The following is a 19,657-nucleotide window of genomic DNA, read 5'->3' as shown; positions in this document are numbered from 1 at the left end:
TGCATGTATGTACTCCAAGTACTACTTTTATCATGATTCATGTATGTGTTGAGAATGGAATTGAGAAGTATTATGTCAATTTCTTGAATCCATGATATGCAATACTCGTATTGAGAAGCTTTATTCATAACTCAATTGATTTCATTACTTTATTTTCGGTATTTCATTAGCATGTGTAGAATTTATAATTCTCAAACTTGTTGAGTTTTGTGAAGGGAAATTATGTGATAATTTTTCTGTAAGGATATTAGATGACTTTCTCTTTGGAGAATTCTTTAGTAAAGTATTTTGGGAATTAGACTACGATTTTTCCAATATTTTATGATGGTTTGTTGTTATCGCCTATGACGGACTCTTTATTGTATTATAATTTTTAATGAATAAAGTTTGTGCAATTTTTGTAAATGCTTTGAATTTTATACGGTGGCATAAGTATTAATATCTTGAAGTATTGTTGAATTATTTTCTTTGATTAATTCAATGTTTCAAAGATCTATCTCTACTCCCTTGCCACCTTATATGTTATTACACCCAAGTCCTATGACATAGTTATGAGTTTTTTCTCAATCATGTATTTGACTATGCTTTATTTTTGGGATTTGGACCTTATGTTTTCATGTGGGGGTATAAACTTATGCTATTTCTTAATAAGAAATTTATGTTAAAGATCCCATATGAATTTTGGAGGGAGTTTTCATGTCCAAATATTTCATTCATTGAGAATGTGGGTGCATTGGTAAGGGTTTTGAATCGGACTTTGTTGTCCAATGTGGGGGAAGTAATAAAGAATTAGTGTTGGACTCAAAGTCTTGACTCGGTTTCTGCTTAGTAATTGCATTTAGTTCATGACTTTGTAGGCGAGTCTTGGAGTAATTTTTATTCCGAGTCTGATTGGTCCTTTATATGGATTATTTGTCTTTGGCATATATGTGTGTTAGCACTATGTTTCAAGTGATTAGATATGCACATTAATGTTAGATTTTTCTAGTGTTTAATGTGAAGCCCGAAAGTGATTAATTGTGCTAAAGACGGTTTTTGATGGTGTTTGCCTTACAAGTTTGTTTTGATATCAATATGTCTTTAGAGTATCTACTTTAAATCAGTGGAATATCATGAGTGAGTGATTCCGTGGAAGAAGTCATTGAATATGAGTTAGGTTATGTCTAACTATGTGTAGGATTTGACAATCTTTTTCTTGGGATTGTAATGCTTGATTTATTTCCTAAGGATTTTGTTGGAATGAACTCCATAAGGCTAAACTTGTTGGATGAGTCATTGCTATTAGATAAATTTTTTGAATTTATGGATTATATGGGAGCAATTTGTGTCCATTTGGTAGTGTTATGTTTCTTGGGAACTATGCTTAATCTAACATTGTTTATTATGTAAGTAGATTAAGCAGGTATACTCTTAACTCGAGCAATGATCATTAGATTGTTTTGAGGAGGTTGCATATGTACTTGAAAAGTACACAAGATTAGAGGTTGCACTATTGCAAGTTTCCATGAGTTCTTAGAGTTTGACGAAGAGTTCAAACTCAAGCGGTTATGTCTGCACCACTAAGTGGTGGAGCTATGTTTTGGAAATTGTGCAAAGAAGCCTTGTTTTGCTATGTTTGTTTTGGAATAATCTAATTTATTTCTCTTAAATTGACAGGCCGATTATGAGGCAAGATGGTCAAGAGTATATGGCTCTTATGAGCAAATGTACTTGCAAATATCCCATTGTAGGAGAATTTGTTATGATTTGCAAGTTGTGGTTACTTTTGATTGAAACATGCCTATAATAGTTGATGTCAAAGATAATTTTGTCGAATGGGGTGATATCACTACACTACATAAAGTCTAAAAGAAATGTTACAGATCCGTTAACTAAAGGCCTATGAAAAAAAAACTAGTTTTGAAAACATCGGAAGAGATGGGGCTAAAGCCCGTTGTATGAATTGTGAAATAGTGAACTCCTACTCACCATGAGTTCAAAGGGGAACATTATGTAATAATTCGGAAGCACATTTTTATTTTATTTGTCCATCTCTAGATGTTTGTTTGTGCTTAGCTACAAATGAGAAGGAGGTTGAGCATATGACTCTTAATGAACCCATATCCATATTTTTGGAGGTGTGTTGTAGCTCACACTTGATGGAGTTCACCTACTTAGGTGTGGAAGTGTGGCCGCTTCCTATGATTATTTCGTGGGCTTATACTCTAGAGCACCTATGAGCATCCAGGCTGGACATATGGCCAGTATAATGTGTCACTTTTATTCGCGGAATTTTAGAATATTATACATGTTCAATTGTGTGGTCAAAGTGACGGGTCCCTAACTCTCTATTAAGTTCAAGACGAAGGTCACTTGGTAGGTGAGGGTTCATAGCTTGATGTCCACTATGTGTTAATTCAAGTCGCGAGACATTGACACTTATGCAATTGTTTTGTTTTGCCCAAAACCAATTTTCTTTCTTTCTTTTCACATCTTCGAACCTGTGGGGGATTGTTGGAAGTTCTTGATGTTAAACAAGGAAAGTCACATAATTAATTGTGTGTGGCTGTTGAGATTGCTCTTAATAGCCAGTAATTATGCTCCCTTGAATTACCCATTTATTAGTTCTTTTAATGGCTAGTTAATGTTGATTAAGTATGGCATTTATGCCTTTAATGACTGATGGTTTTACCCTTATTCCTATGCTTTATAAGCTATGCTCCAACCTCTTAAAACACATATATATATATATATATTCATGTTTCCTTGCTTCCATAAGACACACAAAAATCGACTATCTTTTACCCTCTTTAAATTTATCCCTTCGGTTTTTGGGCAAGTATTCCGGTTCCAGTCGGGTTTGTGAGTGCACACAAATTTCGGCGCCGTGCTTATCCTGGAGTGCGCCCGCTTGATGTTTACTGCACCGGGGTAACGCGGAATCGTCTTTTAGGTCAGTGGTTTACCACGACGCAACAATTGTCAATTGGTCTACACAACATTGATATAAGTTTTTCCGTTTAATTTGCTTATATACTAACAACTCGTGTTTTGGCGTGTGTCAGTCGTGCCAGTCACACAGAAAAAGCGTTGTATATATTGAATAGTGGACAGAGTTTAATCATTTTTAAAATGAGGTGGCCAGTGACTCAAGTAGAAATGAGAAAAAAAAAAAATTTAAGGTAGGGATTGAATATCTTTAAAGTAGATATCATTATTTTAAGAGGTTAAAAATGCATGATTAAGACATGGACTATGTAAGTAAATTAATTATTATTCATTAAATTGTTTTATCTTAAAATTTTGTGAAGTGAATATGTTAGTATATTTTTTCATGTGGGGGTTCAAAAACTAAAGCAAGGCGGGCATTTTCATTTATGGGCATCTGATTTATATTCTTCTAAATATTCATCTTCTTTCAAAATTCAACTCCGCCAATTCTCGAAAGCATAGATTCAGAAAGATAAGATAATTTAATTTTAACGAAAAGAAATGATCTAGCTCTATTCATCAAGGTACACAAATCATAATTTTTATTTCAATTTCTTACATTTTGAATCTAAAATTACAAATTACTGCAATTTTTCTTATACATTTTTGTTTATTTCGATTGAAGAGAGCAGGAAGAATCAGAAGAAGCAGCAAAAATGGTGCTTCTCAAGGTTTTCATAAACCCTAATTTTTGTACTAATTTGATTTTTTTTTTGAAAATTTTAATATTTATTGTGTTTTTGAAGGGAAAAACTGTTATTCGGCAAATCAAGACTACAGAGAATTGGGGAACTACTAAGAATGGTAATGTATTTGTGTCGTTTGTTCATTTTTGTGTTTTTAACATTTCAGTGAACTAGTGAAGTATAGTAGTTTATTGATTTGCATTTTGTTGTATTGTTCTTGGGACAGTTGGTATGAGTAAATTTAAGGTTTATTCGGATAGACAGACGGTTAATGGCCGTAGTAGCGACGATGCCGATGCTAAGCTTCCGTAAGTTCCGTCTTTTTCATTTTTGTTAACTCTTTACTCACCTTTTTCAAACTGTTTCAAATGATTATTTTGTTATGTCCTTTTCTTTAACCGTGCCATTTCTTATGACAATTTATATTAGCCGAACCCAAATCATTTTGGGACTAAAGCTTTGTTGTTGTTGTTGTGGTCGTAGTATGTGTGATTGAGAACACTAAGACAATTGATTTGTTTAGTTTAGGGCTAGTGGATTTATTAAGAACAAAATCTTCGATAATGTGGTAGATTTGGATAGATTCATCATGAATTATATGGTCTTTTGTGTGACAGGAGAACATCTCTTGTGTCAAAAAAGAAGGCGACTGCACCGCCTAGTACCATTGGGACTAAGGTATTAAATAGCCTTGCTCGTTTATGTATTTGCTGCTGAAATTACTTAGGTAATATTTGTGCTTATGCATTCGGTACTTTGTTTTCAAGACAAAGATCCAAGTCAGTGGTGCTGAGTTAACTAGAAGCTGCCATGGTGCTCTTGGTATGGATTTTGGCTACATGTATGACATAACTTTTCTGTTTTCTGTTCTTTGACACACTTTGCTTTTAGTGCAGACAAGACAAAGGTTGGAAGAAAAGCATTGGCTGATGTCAGCAATATACGGAGGCAATCATCTAGATTTGAGAAACTAAGTGGTTCGAGGTGAGCGCGACTCATGGCTAGCATTGTTTTTACAAAATCTGTTGGATGTTGTAATCGTATTAAATGGACAAAAAGAGATCAGTTGTACTTTATATGGGGGTTTTTCTCTATTCTCGTGGTTAATAAGCTAGTAACTCACTTAAATTAAAAAAAATTCGGTATGGACAAGTAAATATTTTTTCTGCTGACTACATCAAAATGCCTCAGGCTTAAAGTATACAAAAAAGTTCAAAAAGGACATTCCTTTGACTTGGTTGTATAGGTATCCTGGCTATGCCAACTTTGCTTTTGCATTGTCAATTGTTGTTTGAAGGTTCAGCAAAAATTATAATGCAATTATATGTTTGTTGACAAACCTTTCTCAAATATCTAAAGTGGGTTATTCTATCTGCAAATCTATTTTGTCATCTTGAATTTATAAAGAGAAGAATTCTAATGTGTATGGGAATGAAAACATAGTTGAATACACTAACTGTAATAAATTTTTCAGGAATTCAGTGGCTTTTGGCACTCTTACTAATACTTCTTCGTCTAGTCGATCTCAAGCGGTATGCCAATTGTTTGTTAATTTACTTTGAATGGTCTTATTGCTTTAGGTTGGCATATTTAATATTGAAAGTTCCTAAAAATTCTCGTTGTTGGCTTTATATTGAACTATTAATGAACATTATATATTACTTTCAAGTATCAACTCAATATTTTTCCGATGTCTGAAACACGGTTTCATATTTTAGCTTGGGTAAGGGATACACATGTATGGAATCTTTCCATTATGCAATCTTACCATTGCATAATGGAGTGACTATTTCCAATTGACCCTTAATCTAAAGAGCTACTATAGTCTACTACCCAATGTATGAAGCATAGACAATGTAATGATCCAATTTTCTATTTTTGTCCATAATAATCCAAAGAAACCATGTATTGTTTTATGGTTTTACCAAAGAAAAGGAATAGCGTGATATGCAATGCGAAAAGATCAATTTACGTAGTATATGTTTTATCATTGTATGCTCATACTGCTCAAAGCTCTACATAAGGCTACAGTCCGAGAATTTAGACCTTTCTATTCTCCGGCAGTTTTACAGTTTAAGGGCTATGGCCATTTTAGCTCTTCTGCCTTCTGCATTAATCTGTCTCTGCAAATGCCGTTTTGGCAGCCAATTCTGAGAAAGGAGATTTTATGTAGGAGCATGCATATTGGGTATTTCGGGGGAGGTGTGTGTCTGTTGGGGGGGGGGGGGTTGGGGTTAGAAAATTATGCCGTGTTTATGAATATCATAAAGGGAAAAATGACTAAGTTATAAGTGAGTCATTTTCCTTATCCCTTGCGTCCTTTTCCTTATCCCTCATAATCTTACAGAACTGGTTCTCAAAATTTTCTACAACTTTGACTCTATCTTTGAACAGGGAAATCTTAAGGGAAACTTAACTCGAGGTGTTTCCGTCTCAAACACTGCTGTAAAAGGTAAGAATTAATTTGTAGTTTTATATGGTACTATCACCATGTCTTCTTTTTTAGTAACCGCTATCCTGTGCTTTAGTGGCTACAGCTACCACCAAAGCTCAAAGGGCATCTTCAAATTTCCACAGGGTCAAAGTGAATGAAACTATGGAAAACATAACCAGGTTTTGGCTCTTTTGTGCCTTGTATATTCTATTTGACAAACTACGAACTTGTTTATACAATTAATTGTTTCTATTCTCATAAGCTGTAGCATAATGCATATTTTTTTATTACCCTTTTTGTCATCAGGAAGATTTCTAAGAATAGTAATACAATTACAAGGTTTGTTGCTTTCATGAAACTTGTGATTTGACTCCCTGCAAGTTTCCTTCTGTTATATTGATGCAACCTTTCTCATTATCTGTTTTGCTCATGTCATGATTTAAAGGAAGTCTTTTCCAGTGATGAAGAAGGCTAGTCAGCTGGATTCTAGTGACATAAAGGTAGCTTCTACTGTTGCTTCTCATGAGAATAAAAGTCAGAGTATACTTGTATAGTTGTATGTAGTTTACATTATTATTTTTTGTATTTGGTGAAAAATAAAATTTTAAATTTCGAGTTATGTGATGTTAAAATACAAATTGGTTACCTAACAATTATTTCTACATTTTGAAGTAGTTTACTTGTTTGTATAGAAAATGACTCTTTTTGCATTCCACATGTAGCTTATAAAATTTATCTTAACCTGGAAATTGAACATAAGTTTTTAAAAAATGGGCATTGTTTAAAAAGAATTATGTAAATTAGGAAACGCATAACAGATTTGGTTATCTAAAGATTGCAACATTTTTTCCTATTCCTTTTCCAGTTACCTATTTACCTAAGTTTTGTTTATGATTTTAATAACTATAAGAAAAATAATGTATTATTTAAGTAAATAAAGAAGTTATTTAGGTATTAAAGTTGTAATATTTATAAATAGTCCTTTCTCTTTATTGAGTGATTCAGACTTTTCAGAGTCATAAATTCTATCAATGGTAGTTAAGATTTTAAATAAATGAACGTGAGGTCATGACTTTGAGTGCTGAAACCAATTTTTTTTTTTTTTTTTTTTTTTTTTTTTTTTTTTTTTTGGTGATGACACAATATTAGGTAATGTGTGCGCATGACATGTCACAACGTCATGTCAAGTAATAGCGATACATATAGAGATGTCATGGCTTTCCTTTAAGTTTTAACATTATATATAAATTACGTGATATAATATTACTGGTATATACTTGTATGACAGGTAGACAAAACGAGTGAGGAGAAGTCTACAAAAAAAATTGGTTTCCCAAGTGAGTATAGTACTTTGTAAATTTCCATTGGTTGAACATATAGGTATAATGTATGGAAAGATTCTAACTTACTCTCTTTAATGCCTAAGTAAAAGCTAAGGTTGGTGGAAAATTAGCTCCCCAAATGAGCAATCTCAGTGGCAAAGTTTCAAAGGAAAAAGTGAATGACAACTTCCCAACAAAGTGAGTATTACTGCAGGAAACCTTTTACCTCTGGATGTTATTATTTAAAATTTTTTTGGCACCTATAGCGCCTTTCCATGTTATTTTCTGCATTGGTTTATGTCTGAAGTTTGAAGGAAACTTTTGCTGCCTCTTTTGTTCTGTCAAACCCAAATTTCACCTGTCATTTTTTCTTCTTGTTTAGTGGTCAGACTAGGTGTGATATCAGGTAGAGGTCAAAAAGTTAGCAATGATAGATGTTTTTCTTGGATGCTCTTGCCTCTTGGCATGATTATTGAAAATTAGCTTAATTAGATTCTTTAGTTACGACTCTATGTTGTTGTTTGCTTTAATCTCAGCTTCTCAGTGGTTTAGGAACTATGATGAATATGCTGTTGTTTATGCTGTTTAATCATTAGAGTGCAATGTTAGATTTTTCTCAGTTTAGTGTGATAATTCATTAGGACAAGATAGCATACCAGTTCCATTAAATAGCTTTTTGGTGAAGATGTCAGTCTAGGAAGCTCTCTAATTGAAAGTTCATCTTTGTAGATTATGAATAACCTTTTCTACTCTTACATGATAGGCTGAAATAAGTATAACTTACTTTTACTACACACCTGGAGGCTGGAGCTTTTGATGTTAATGAGTTGTGTGTTTGTTTATATGTGCATGCTTGATTAGTCGCCCCCCTCCCCACATTTCTTCATTTTACTCTTATGAATGAAAGTAACACCTTCAAGAATTTTCTGCTTACATGCTTTTAAATTCTGTATTGTCCAGAGTGATGTTCCTTTTATGTTTGATTTTTTGAAATGTAAGCTGGTTATTGGTAATAGATTAAATAAGGGGTATCTTAATTAACTGCATGTTATCCTGTCTGGTGTAGGTCACTGAGAATTCAAACTAACAAGGATGCTTTTGGAGGGGTAAAAATACCAGTCAAGGTACTTAATGATTACTGTATTCAATGAATCTCTCTCTCTCCAAAAGTGCACTTGAAAGAATTTTAGCCAATTTGTAGTAAACCTTACATAATTACTATTTTTTTAGAGCACCAAGTCTAGTTGAACACTAACACACCACAATATCATCGTATTTGCTCAAAATGTTTCATGATAAAGCACTATTTTTTTCTTATATTTTTTTTTGGAATTTGGGGGTGTTAATATAGATAATTTTATGTTTGTTTGAACTAAAGAGTTGCCAACTTTCTGTTTTTGGATATCCTATTAAATAACATTCCTTATTATAACTACCATTACTAAGGTGACATAAAGGATCATGTTCAAACAGATGAATTGATATTTTTTACACCTAAATACCATTTATATGGTAATTCTGCTAAGATTTTAAAATAAAGTACTCTATATATTTAATTATTTTTAGATTTTTCGTATAAATATAACAATCACCATACTGCCCTTTAGCAACAAAGTGATGACCGACTAACAATTGATCAGGTCATTTATCAGTTTTAATGTTGTGATCACTAAGAAAATGAACACACAACACAAGTATACCTTTTCTCTCTCTAGATTTCTAGAGCATCTCTCTCTAAACCCCCTTTTTCCTATGTCCCTGTCTTCTCCTTTCTTTCTCATCACTTCTCTACTCTCTCTTTCAAACTCTTCCTTTCTTATTCTACTCTCTTTTCTTTCCCTTTATTGAAGATTTTCACCAAACAGAAACCCGTTTTCGTTCTCTAATATCCGCCAAATGGGGCCTATAATTCGGCCAACAGCAGATAAAAAACTAAAAGCTCATGCAGGTAAAATGGTCGTGGGGAAGTTTAAAGACTAGAGAAACAAGGACTTCTCAAGGGAGGAAATCTGGGCATGGGTTTTCTCGAATTGGAGAACTAAAGGCCTAGTCACTATTGAAAAGGTTAAAGATGTGTTCCTGTTTAAGTTCATAAATTCGGATGATTGCAAAGCGCTGGCGAGGAACGGGGTGACGAACTAAAGGAGCACTCCTAGTCCTAAAAATGTGCTTAATAGGACATGCGATGCGATCAATGCCTTTTGATTCCACGTACATCTGGGTAAAAGTTGCAGGCTTTTCTCTGTATTACAACAACATTAAGGTGGCAAGCAGGGCTTTTGCAAGGCTAGAAAAGGTACTTTTCTATGATGAGGACTCCTTAAAAAATCCTGTCCGTAGTGTCATTCGAGCTAGAGTATGGGGTGGACATTAGCAAACCACTCATCCCTGGCTTCTACTTTAAATATGCCATGGGTAATTTCGAATGGGTTAGTTTTCGATATGAAGGAATGTTTGTCTTCTTTAGCATTTGTGGCAGGATTGGTCATAAAGGAAACCACTGTCCAACAAAAGTAAGGAGATCGAAGTTGCGATGATGCGAGTGTGCAACGGGGATGGTTGCTTGAAAATTAGTTCGTTGTACAAGCCTTTGTTTACATGAAAGCTTATTAGGCTAAAGAGCGTAGAAAGGCACAGAACCAGATTGATTGATTTAACTCTAGGAAGATACTGTGATGGGTCAAGCAAATCCAAAATGGGTGGGATCTTGAATCATCGTCAAGCTCTGATAGTAATAGCGGCGGCGAAAGAGGTTGACAAGAAGATGATGATGACGATGAAGATGATGCCATGGAAAATGTAGAGGAATCGAGTGAAGATAGCTCAGATCCTCACGAAGGTAATGCGGGTGCTGCTAGGGAAAATGGAGGTGAGGAGGGTGACATTGTAGACAACTCCGAGAAGGAAAGCCAATCCGGAAAAGAAAGAGAACCGCAACATAGCCCGCATACCCCAGCACCATCGCAAGTTAGCCTTAAAGCACAGTGAAATTTCACTATTTCTCCAATGATCCGCCAGAAAAGCGGAAGCCGAGCCCGGATTTATTCTGCTTCGAAGACGGGAGACAGTCGGAAAAGACTAAGACTAATGCAACATTTAAGACAGAAAAACGGGAGGGAGAAAATCTTGTAGAAGATTATGAACCGGGTTTTCTTAGCAGTTTTCCCAAAATTGCCCTTACTAATACCCATGAGGTCCGGGTTGATAAGGGCTTTTTGGTATTTCAGGACTCTTCTATCTGACCGCCTTTTCAAATGGTACGACTGACAGGTTTATTTCTGTTTCAAGTAAGAACAGAAGTTCTTGAGGTATAATGATACTCTTTAAACTTCCCTCAAGTGGAATTAATGCTTGCCCACCCACTCGGGTTGACATTCCCACACCCCATGGCTTTCTTTATTTAAACAAACCAATCTCACTCATCACTCCCACTCCTTTGGTTTTTTCCAAAAAAACTCAGAAGCTTTTTAACTCCTTTTCATGACTCATGGAGCTCCCCAACTCTCTTGCTAAGCTGTTCGATTTTTCTCCCCCAACCAGCGACATTGAGTTGTTGCTTTCAACCCCCTCGGTCCCCTCCAGCCTTAGTAAGCTCCTCCTTCCAAAATTAGGGGACGTAGATCTCTTGGAGATGGATGATGCAGCTTGTGTTATTTGGGACGTTAATGGGCCGGTGGGCTCTACCAGTTTTTTCAAGCAAAGTGATCCAATTTCTGGAGGTAAGCGTTTCTCGGCTCCTAATTTCATTTATTCCAATGATTCGGACTTCTCTTTTGAGTCATGGGATGAGCTTGGTAGGATGATTAAACCTTTCCTAAGGCCCAAAACTTATCCCATTTTGATGCATTAATTTCAAAACCCCAACAACCACATAAATCAGTGCTTAAAAACCCAACCAGCTTTCCTAATTCACTAGATTCCTTTTTCTTTGCTGTCTCCTTTTTGGATCACTCTCCAAAAATAGATTTATCCAAACACATATTTTCATCCTATGCATGGAGGTGTTGTCAAGAAAGGTGAGCTTCCTACAAAGGGAGGGCACACTAACACGCATAAAGGTCCACAAAAATGCTCCACCGATTACCCACCTGTTCTTTGCGGATGATGCTTTGTTCTTCTTCAAGCCCTCCATAAACTCATGTGCTGCCATCAACAAGTGCCTAGACGAGTTTTGCGTTATCAGTGGGGAAATGGTGAGCAAGGAAAAGTCGTATATGATCTTCAGTCCTAACACTCCAAGTAGGTTCAAAGAATCATGAAGAAACCACTGCAAGTGAAGCAAGAGAAAAATTAGGCACCTACTTGGGCTGCCCTTTGGATGTCGATGGTAGATCATGTGGAACTCTCAACTTCCTAGTGGAATGTACACAACAGAAGATTCTATCGTGTAAATTCCAAAACCTCTTTGTCGTGTAAATTCCAAAACCTCTCCCAAGCCGGCAAACTTGTCCTCACAAACTCCATCCTAATTGCCATACTTTCTCACATCCTATCTATCTACATGCTCCTAAAGAAGATTATGTCCAAACTGACATCGACTTGCCTACATTTCTTTTGGGGACCCTTTATGGAGAAGAGGCCGATCTATTGGAGAAAGAAGGAGGTGTTGGAGCTAAGGAAAGATTAAGGAGGCTTAGCACTGAGAAACATACTCATGTTAAATACAAACTTGCTCTATAAACAAGCATGGAGAATACATAAAGTGGAAAACTCATTAGTGAGTAAAGTACTAAAAGGGAAATACCAATGCTCACCAATTGAGTTTGCAAAATGAACAAAACCCCGAGAAAGGATTCATGGCTTTTAGAAGCATGACAAAAGCTACGTTTGGGAAATGTATTTCCAATGGCAGGGACAAGAGCATCCTAGATGATACCTGGCTGAAAATAGGTAGGATTACGTTTAAGGAGTCTATGCTGGCGAAGACTCTCTGAGATATAAGAAGTTGTGCCACCTAATAATTGAAGCAAAGGAGTGGAATTGTGGTTTGATATGGCGTATGTTCGACTTTGATACGGTAAGGGATATTCTTAGTACCACAACTAGCTCGAATAAGGGGAAGGATGAGGATGTTTGGAAGGATGACATTGCAGGAAATTACTCTAGTAATAGCCCAATCCACAAGGGGGAGAGCTGCAGTGTATGGAAGAAGATGTGCAAACTTGACATCCCGGAGCGCTGGAATGGAAGATTCTTCACACGAGTGCTAAGAGTAATCTGCGAAAGAGAGGAATTGAAGTCAGCGAATTGTGTATGGTGTGTAATAGCTCATCAAAATCAGTTGAACATCTATTTAGGAACTGTTCAATCATAAAAAGAGTTTGGGCTTGTAGCCCATTGGGAATACAAACAGGTGGGTATGACCCACCATTAGATGTTTGGACACGAAATATTCTTTAGTACTTGTTCAAGGCAGCAACATTAGAGCAAGTCAAGTACTTTACAGCTATGATACGGGCGATTTGGCTACATAGAAATGAGGTGACTTTTGGAAGGAATACCCTGAATTCGAAGCGTATCATGGCACTTCTGCAGGAGTCAGTGGTAAGATTGAAAGGCAGTAAGGTTGGGATGGAGAGTTAGGGAAGGAGCCCAGCAAGCAAGATATTTTCTGGCATGTAGGAAGATGTGTAAAGGATTCCCTACTGACTATCTTCACTGATGGTGTGTAGAAGAAGTATTAAAAAGGGGCGTGTAGCAGGAGGCTATACCTGGGTAATCAAGAAAGGGCAAGTTGAAATGGCGAGGGGTGGGAAAAACATCATAGCAATATCGCCACTACATGAGCTCAACGCTATAAAGCAAGGCATCATGAAGGGACGTTAAATAAGTTGGTGAATTGAGATATGCACGAAGAGCACAGTGGCGGTGTCCAGACTCCTTTAGCTGCGCCATGGGAAGTTCGAAGACTTGCCCAAGAATTTCGTCTATGAGTAGTATGTTAGATTATTTTTGTTGTAATAAGGTCGCGAGGGGTATAGGGTCCACGGCCCACGCCCTAGCTCATGCAAGAAGGAAACAATAGTGGGCCTAGACATTACCTCTTATCTTATTTGCCCGTTATCAAAAAAAAAAAAAGAAAAGAAAATAAATAAGCAAAGATGGCAGTATGACACTTTTCAAAAACAAAATGTTTTGATAAGGTACTTCCTCTTTTTTTTTTTTTTTTTACTTACAACACGTTTCTTTTAAGGGTAATGTCTAATAACTCTAATTACTTGCAACCAAGCCATATTAAGTAAGTTTGATGTGGTACATTATCAACATTGCTCTTGCCTGGACACCCTCCCTACCACCGGTCTCTCCTCAGCCCTTCCCCTCTTGCCTCCCACGACCCACCCGAATAACCACAATCAACGTTTATCCTACCCACCCCAAAAAACCATCTTACCATCTTGAAAACAACACTACCCACTCGAAATACCCCTAATGCAATGCAAAACGGCCCTAACCACCTTATAAACACTCCACCCATGCCAAAATCACCCAAGCCACTCTTAAACAACCTTAATCACTCTTGAAAACCACTCGGCCAAACCACCCTCAACACCACCCCCACACGTCAAAATCAGTTCACACACCAAAAACCATTTCTTCCATGCTAAAAGGCATCTAACCCACCCAGAAACTACACCAACACCCTAAAGTTAACTCTAACGGTGGGGAGAAAGTGGGTGAAGAAAGGCTGTTTTGGCCGGTGAAGAAAATCAGAAATTGCTTGATTGTTGTTTTGATGGAGCTAGTAAAAAGGAGAGAGAGGTAGACTTATGGGCAAATTAGTCATTTTGACTACATATCTACTTTTCCTTGGTTTATGTTCCAATTCATTAGGTTGCAAGTATACAAAAAAAAAAAAAAAACAGAGGAAGTTTTTCTTTTAAAATTAATGTTTAAAATTCATATTGCAAGGTTTCACTTATAGAAAAATTTTACTAGAGGTAATTGATACTAAGTTTCCTTTAGGGAAGTGTCCTAAATATGTGTACTTTCAGTCAATCACACCAAGAAATGGTCAAGAAAGCCTTCCTTTAATGTTCTCTTAGCGAATGTTCTCAGCTATTTATAAATCCTTAACTGGAGTGCAAATTGTGGATTTGTAACTTTAGTTGATGCAGCTTTTTAATACTTAGTACTCTATCTTAACTTCAGTGAAAAAAAGTTGTGAAGAGATGTATCAATGTATAAAAAAGCTCAAGGCGCACTAAGGCGATAAGGGTTTTGCAGCGCCTAGGTGCGCCTCAGTGTGCCTCTTTGAAGTGAGGCGCACTGTATAAACAGTTAAAATAATTGGCAGAAAATTACTTCAAAAGCGCCTCTTGTGCGCCTCAGGTGCTCCTCGTGCGCTTTTGGTGCGCCTAATTGAAAACGCCTCGCCCAGACCCAAAAAAGCTCTTACCCCCTATCGCCTTGCCCCTCAACGCCTAGGCGCGCGCCTTTTCAAACACTGAGATGTATAGAAGTAATTTACTAATTTAGTAGATTTATTTGGTTGAGGACCTTAGGTATCTTTGGACCTTGATTAGTGATTGATCCCATCACCGGTGCTTGAATCAAATAAGGTAAGGAAATCCATGCCTTGTACTCCTGTAGTGGTACATAATGAAATTAATATACCAGAGTTGCTTGGAAGGTGATTCTTTCCCTTTGGTTATTGATACTTTCCTGTTAGTATGATTAGTTGTTATGTGTGTATTCAAGTCAGTCACGTGCTCTTGTTTGGGCATGTAAGACGGAGACCCAAGGGTGCACCGGTTCGAAGAGTGGAAGGAGTTAGGAAGGATATGAAGTATATGGATTTGCACGAGGATGAAGCATTGGATCGTAAGGGATGAAGGAGGAAGATTTCTGTCGATGACTACACGGAATAATCAAATATGGTTCATGTTAGCCGACCCCACTTATGGGATTAAGGCTTTGATTGATTGATTGGATTACAACTCTTGCGTATATCTGCTGAATATTTATGTCACTTGAGTGAAATGGCAAAAGCTTGTCTATAAAAAAAAAAAAAAAAAAAAAAAAAAAAAGAAAACTTGTAACCAATAAGCATTCCGTGTGAATCAATTTGTCAGTTTACGTTTCGGGTCAGATTTTTTATGTAAAAGATTTGAATTCCTAGTCTTAGTTCATTTAACTGTGGGTGGGGCACATTTTCTTGGCTTAGTGCCCCAAATCAATTATTACTGGAAATCCAGTTTCTATGTTGAACTCAAAGACAGCATTATACTTCCTCCATTCCACAAGTATTGCAACAATTACCATTTTAGGAAGTTTCTATTTGCACATGTTTTCTTTTTCTCTCCTCATAACACGAGTCCTTATATTTGTTCCCCCCCCCCTCTCTCTCTCTCTCTCTCTCTCATCTTCTTAAAATTCGTGTCCCATCCCCATGTTGCAATATTTAGGGAACGTCGGAAGTATTACTTATTCTGTCTTAACATAGCAAATATTAAACTTTAAAGTATTGATGCTGTTGAACATTACTCCAAACTGAATAAAACCATTCGTTTTCATTGTAGCATCTGTGTTTTGATGCGGACAAGGGGTTGACAGGGCCTTAATATTTTTCTTTTCTTTTCACCATCTGCCCTTTTCTGGAAGTAGCATATAATTGCACTATACCTATTTTAGTAAACCTTTCACATATCAACTACCCAATATGCACTGAGCCCCTGGCTGACAATTCCTCTCTTACCTACTTGGGCTTTTTGGATAAATCAAACAGGTTCTGTGGTCCCCCCTTCCCCCTTCTCCTCCCAACACACATGGTTTAACAATTAAAAAGGAGGAATAATCTTAGATTTGTGGGTTTGAGATTTGTGCATTTGATTGAGGCTTTGTTCGTTGTGTTTGATTCTTCAGACTATAATATTTTTCTTTCTGTCCTAGCAATCTGATTGATGCATTTATCTTGTAATTCAGCCAATTGCAAGAAACCGATTACAGATTTCCAATGACCAAAAGAGATCTAAATCCAAGAGCATCTGTAATTTGGATAAATCATTTGGTACAACACCTGCCAGAAAAGTGAAGGTTGACAATTCTGTTGCCAAAACTTTGAAGAGTACAGGTTCTCTTGAAGAAGTTGCTGGAAGAGGAATTCCAGCAAAAAACAGTGACAACTTGCAATCACAGTCATCAGAGACTACTGTCAGCAAAAACACGGGGCGCAGAAAATCATACACATATTCGCTTATATCAAGATCAAAGGTCAAACCCAATATTTATTATTTATTTCCTCAACTAGCATTTAGCAGAATCTAATTTAACAAAAAAATGGATGAGTTGTGCAGCTTCTAAAATCGAGCAGTGAAGTCAGGGAACATGAACTGTTGCCGAATATTGATGATGAGGGTAATCCTCTTGAAGTTGCAGAGTATGTTGATGACATCTATGAGTATTATTGGATAATGGAGGTGATTGTCATCCTCTTTATCAATTTCTTATCCATTTTTGTATATTTGATATGTTTAGGTATCTATTTATATTTCAGTCTCTAGAATATGCAATGCAGCTAGGCAGAATTTTTAATTAACTTGTATAAATTGCTACCTTACTAAGACTATAGACTAGCTTGACTTGCTACAGCTATAAAACCTGATATTGAAAGTGTCTTCGTCTGAGTACTTTGAAGCATAGATTTTTATTTTGGCTACATAGCTGTTAAGATAATCTGCTTATGTAAAACTTGCGGAACTCTTCTGCATTTTCCTGTGGAATAATTTCTGACAATTAGCAGGTGTAATTTGTAATTATATCTTGTAAAGATTTTAATGAACATATGTATTTATTTTAATCTGGAACTGTGAAATTTTGATTGTTATCACCCTGGGCTTTTTAAGAACAATGATGTAGGTCCTTGGAACACATAGGAAAGCTTTGGACTAGAGTGCCTTCTGAGCATGCTATATGTTTCATGACTTGGGCAGTGGCCATTTCTCTTTAAGAATGTTTTTAGACAAGATAATTGATTTCCATTATCCGTATGCAAGGGATGCCCATCACTTTTTGCCTAAAAAATATTTTACTACTGGAAATTGTCTCGGACATGAAACTGATGGCATGAATTGCTTATTGGCAGAATTCTCTGATAGTTACAAAAGATCATTGCTCTTCTTAGCTTTAGGCAGGTCTTGATAAGGGGTTATAATTTATATTCATTCCAATTGATTTGTTTTGAAGTAATCATTTTATTTACAAGAAATTAGTCATTTTTTTCCAGGCACAGAGTACACTACCAGAAAATTATATGATGATTCAAACAGATGTTACTCCACAAATGCGGGGCTTATTAATTAATTGGCTTATAGAGGTAGGTGGCTAATGGTCGGAGAAACCATTTTGTGCAATTCTCTTAAGCTTTATCTTATTCTATTCACATGTTTGTTCTTTAACAGGTACACTTCAAATTTGATCTGATGCCAGAAACACTTTACCTCACAGTAGCTCTGCTGGACAGATATCTCTCAGTAGTTACAATAAAGAAAAATGAATTTCAGTTGATTGGTCTTGCATCCCTTTTACTTGCATCAAAGTACGAGGATTTTTGGCATCCAAAGGTGGGTAGTGTTATAAATAAATATTTTTCTTTGTGCTTTTAATGTTAAATAATTTCTTATATTGTTTATTTGGGTTAGGTCAAAGACTTGATTAGCATCTCAGCAGAATCATATACCCGAAAGCAAATGCTTGAAATGGTATGATTTTGGATTTGGTGAAGTGGTAAACTTTTGCTACTTGTAATAGTATATGGCAAATATAACATGTCAATTGAAAATTCATACAGCTATCAATGCCCATTGTTCAATTAGATATTTTATGCAGGGGATTCTGGGAAACTCTCTTCTCCAGTTGCGATTCATACTAGGAACATTAGATCAATTTTGAATATTATGGCTGTAATTTTTAATACCATTGGGAACTATAGTTTTGATTTGTGTTTTCTTTCTATATTTATATTTGTGAACTAGTGGCTTTGATGCTTAACGTATTCACAGGAAAAGAGCATTCTCAAGAAGCTAAAATTTCGGCTGAATTTGCCAACAGCTTATGTCTTCATGCTAAGGTTTCTCAAGGCTTCTCAGTCAGACAAAAGGGTGTGTTGATTATTTATTTATTTATAACTTAATCTTGCATTTACCTTTTTCCAGAATATCTTTAGCTTCTAACTAGCAACTTTTTACCTGGGCTTCCAGCATGAACGTCTCTCATTTTACCTGATCGAGTTATGCTTGGTTGAATATGAAACCTTGAGGTTCAGACCGTCATTGTTATGTGCTGCAGCTGTATATGTTGCCCGTTGTACCCTATATGAGATTCCAGGATGGACTTCATTGCTTGGAAAGCATACTCATCATGAGGAACATCAAATCAGGCAAGTTATCACCATTCAGCTTTGCTGTCAAACCTTTATGATTTCCCCCATGACTTCTGCAGTTTACTGATTGATTTTCTGCAGGGATTGTGCGGAGATGATTCTCCGAATCCACAAAGCTGCAAGTGCAGGTCTTTTGAAGGTGACTTATGACAAGTATATACAGCCAGAGTTTGGTGGTGTTGCAGCTATCAAACCTTTGGACACTCTTCCTCTTTGAAGCCTTCTATACCTGCTGTGGATTTTAGTGGGCAGTGTAGCTTGTTGTTGATCTCCTCCCCCCCCCCCCCCCTTTTTTTTTTGTTGGGGTTTGTGCTGTATCTAAGTTTCTGATTCGGAGATTCCTTGTCTGAATTTGTGTATAATATTGTGCACACATGTACATACACAACACATTAAACATTGAGGCATTGTGAAGTAGGCTATCTGACTGTACAACTTAAACTCTAATTAGTGAAGTAAGGATGCAACCTATCAACTCATCTATATGACCAGTTTTAGATTGCTGCAGAATCTAATTAAACTTAGTTTATACTATGTATGAATATGAGATTGCTCTGTATTACACATATACACTTGGGCTTTTGAAGCTCAGCCCAAGTTGCTACTGCTGTTTGGTATCATTGTTGTACCACTTCTGCCACGCGCAAATCCCTAGCTACACATTTGTGTAACTAAGCTAGCTGCACTACTACACCCATATTATGAACATATAGTACTTCAAAAATGAACATATGTTTATTTTTCCCTTTATCCCTTATACCTTAACTCTCTCTTTCTCTGCACTGCTACACCCATATTATGAACATATAGTACTTCAAAAATGAACATATGTTTATTTTTCCCTTTATCCCTTATACCTTAACTCTCT

The 19,657-nt window shown here is 36.3% G+C and overlaps 1 protein-coding gene across 6 annotated transcripts; it reads left to right on the top strand.

Moving 5' to 3' along the window:
* The first annotated feature begins 207 nt into the window (after positions 1-207).
* On the top strand, positions 208-19,309 carry LOC110739386 (putative cyclin-B3-1). Of its 6 annotated transcripts, none has more exons than XM_021919847.1 (23): positions 208-3,494; positions 3,596-3,641; positions 3,717-3,774; positions 3,883-3,964; positions 4,274-4,334; positions 4,424-4,478; positions 4,553-4,640; positions 5,131-5,188; positions 6,051-6,108; positions 6,185-6,269; positions 6,397-6,429; positions 6,536-6,590; positions 7,379-7,427; positions 7,523-7,610; positions 8,479-8,536; positions 16,335-16,622; positions 16,706-16,828; positions 17,635-17,724; positions 17,810-17,971; positions 18,050-18,109; positions 18,410-18,508; positions 18,608-18,786; positions 18,871-19,006. In XM_021919847.1, the coding sequence occupies exons 2-23, from the start codon at positions 3,627-3,629 to the stop codon at positions 19,004-19,006; spliced, it is 1,980 nt and encodes a 659-aa protein (XP_021775539.1). In that variant the 5' UTR covers positions 208-3,494; positions 3,596-3,626. The 6 variants fall into 6 exon arrangements, with proteins under 6 accessions (XP_021775539.1, XP_021775540.1, XP_021775542.1 ...); XM_021919848.1 differs by having other exon boundaries at positions 209-3,494; positions 6,194-6,269; positions 7,517-7,610; XM_021919850.1 differs by having other exon boundaries at positions 211-3,494; positions 3,603-3,641; positions 3,744-3,774; positions 7,517-7,610.
* Positions 19,310-19,657: the final 348 nt, after the last annotated feature.

The sequence above is a fragment of the Chenopodium quinoa genome, unplaced genomic scaffold, assembly GCF_001683475.1.
Source record: "Chenopodium quinoa cultivar QQ74 unplaced genomic scaffold, ASM168347v1, whole genome shotgun sequence".
In the NCBI taxonomy this organism is placed as follows: domain Eukaryota; kingdom Viridiplantae; phylum Streptophyta; class Magnoliopsida; order Caryophyllales; family Amaranthaceae; genus Chenopodium; species Chenopodium quinoa.
The sequence above is the reverse complement of the archived record's forward strand: the minus strand, read 5'-3'. Positions and strand labels throughout refer to the sequence as shown.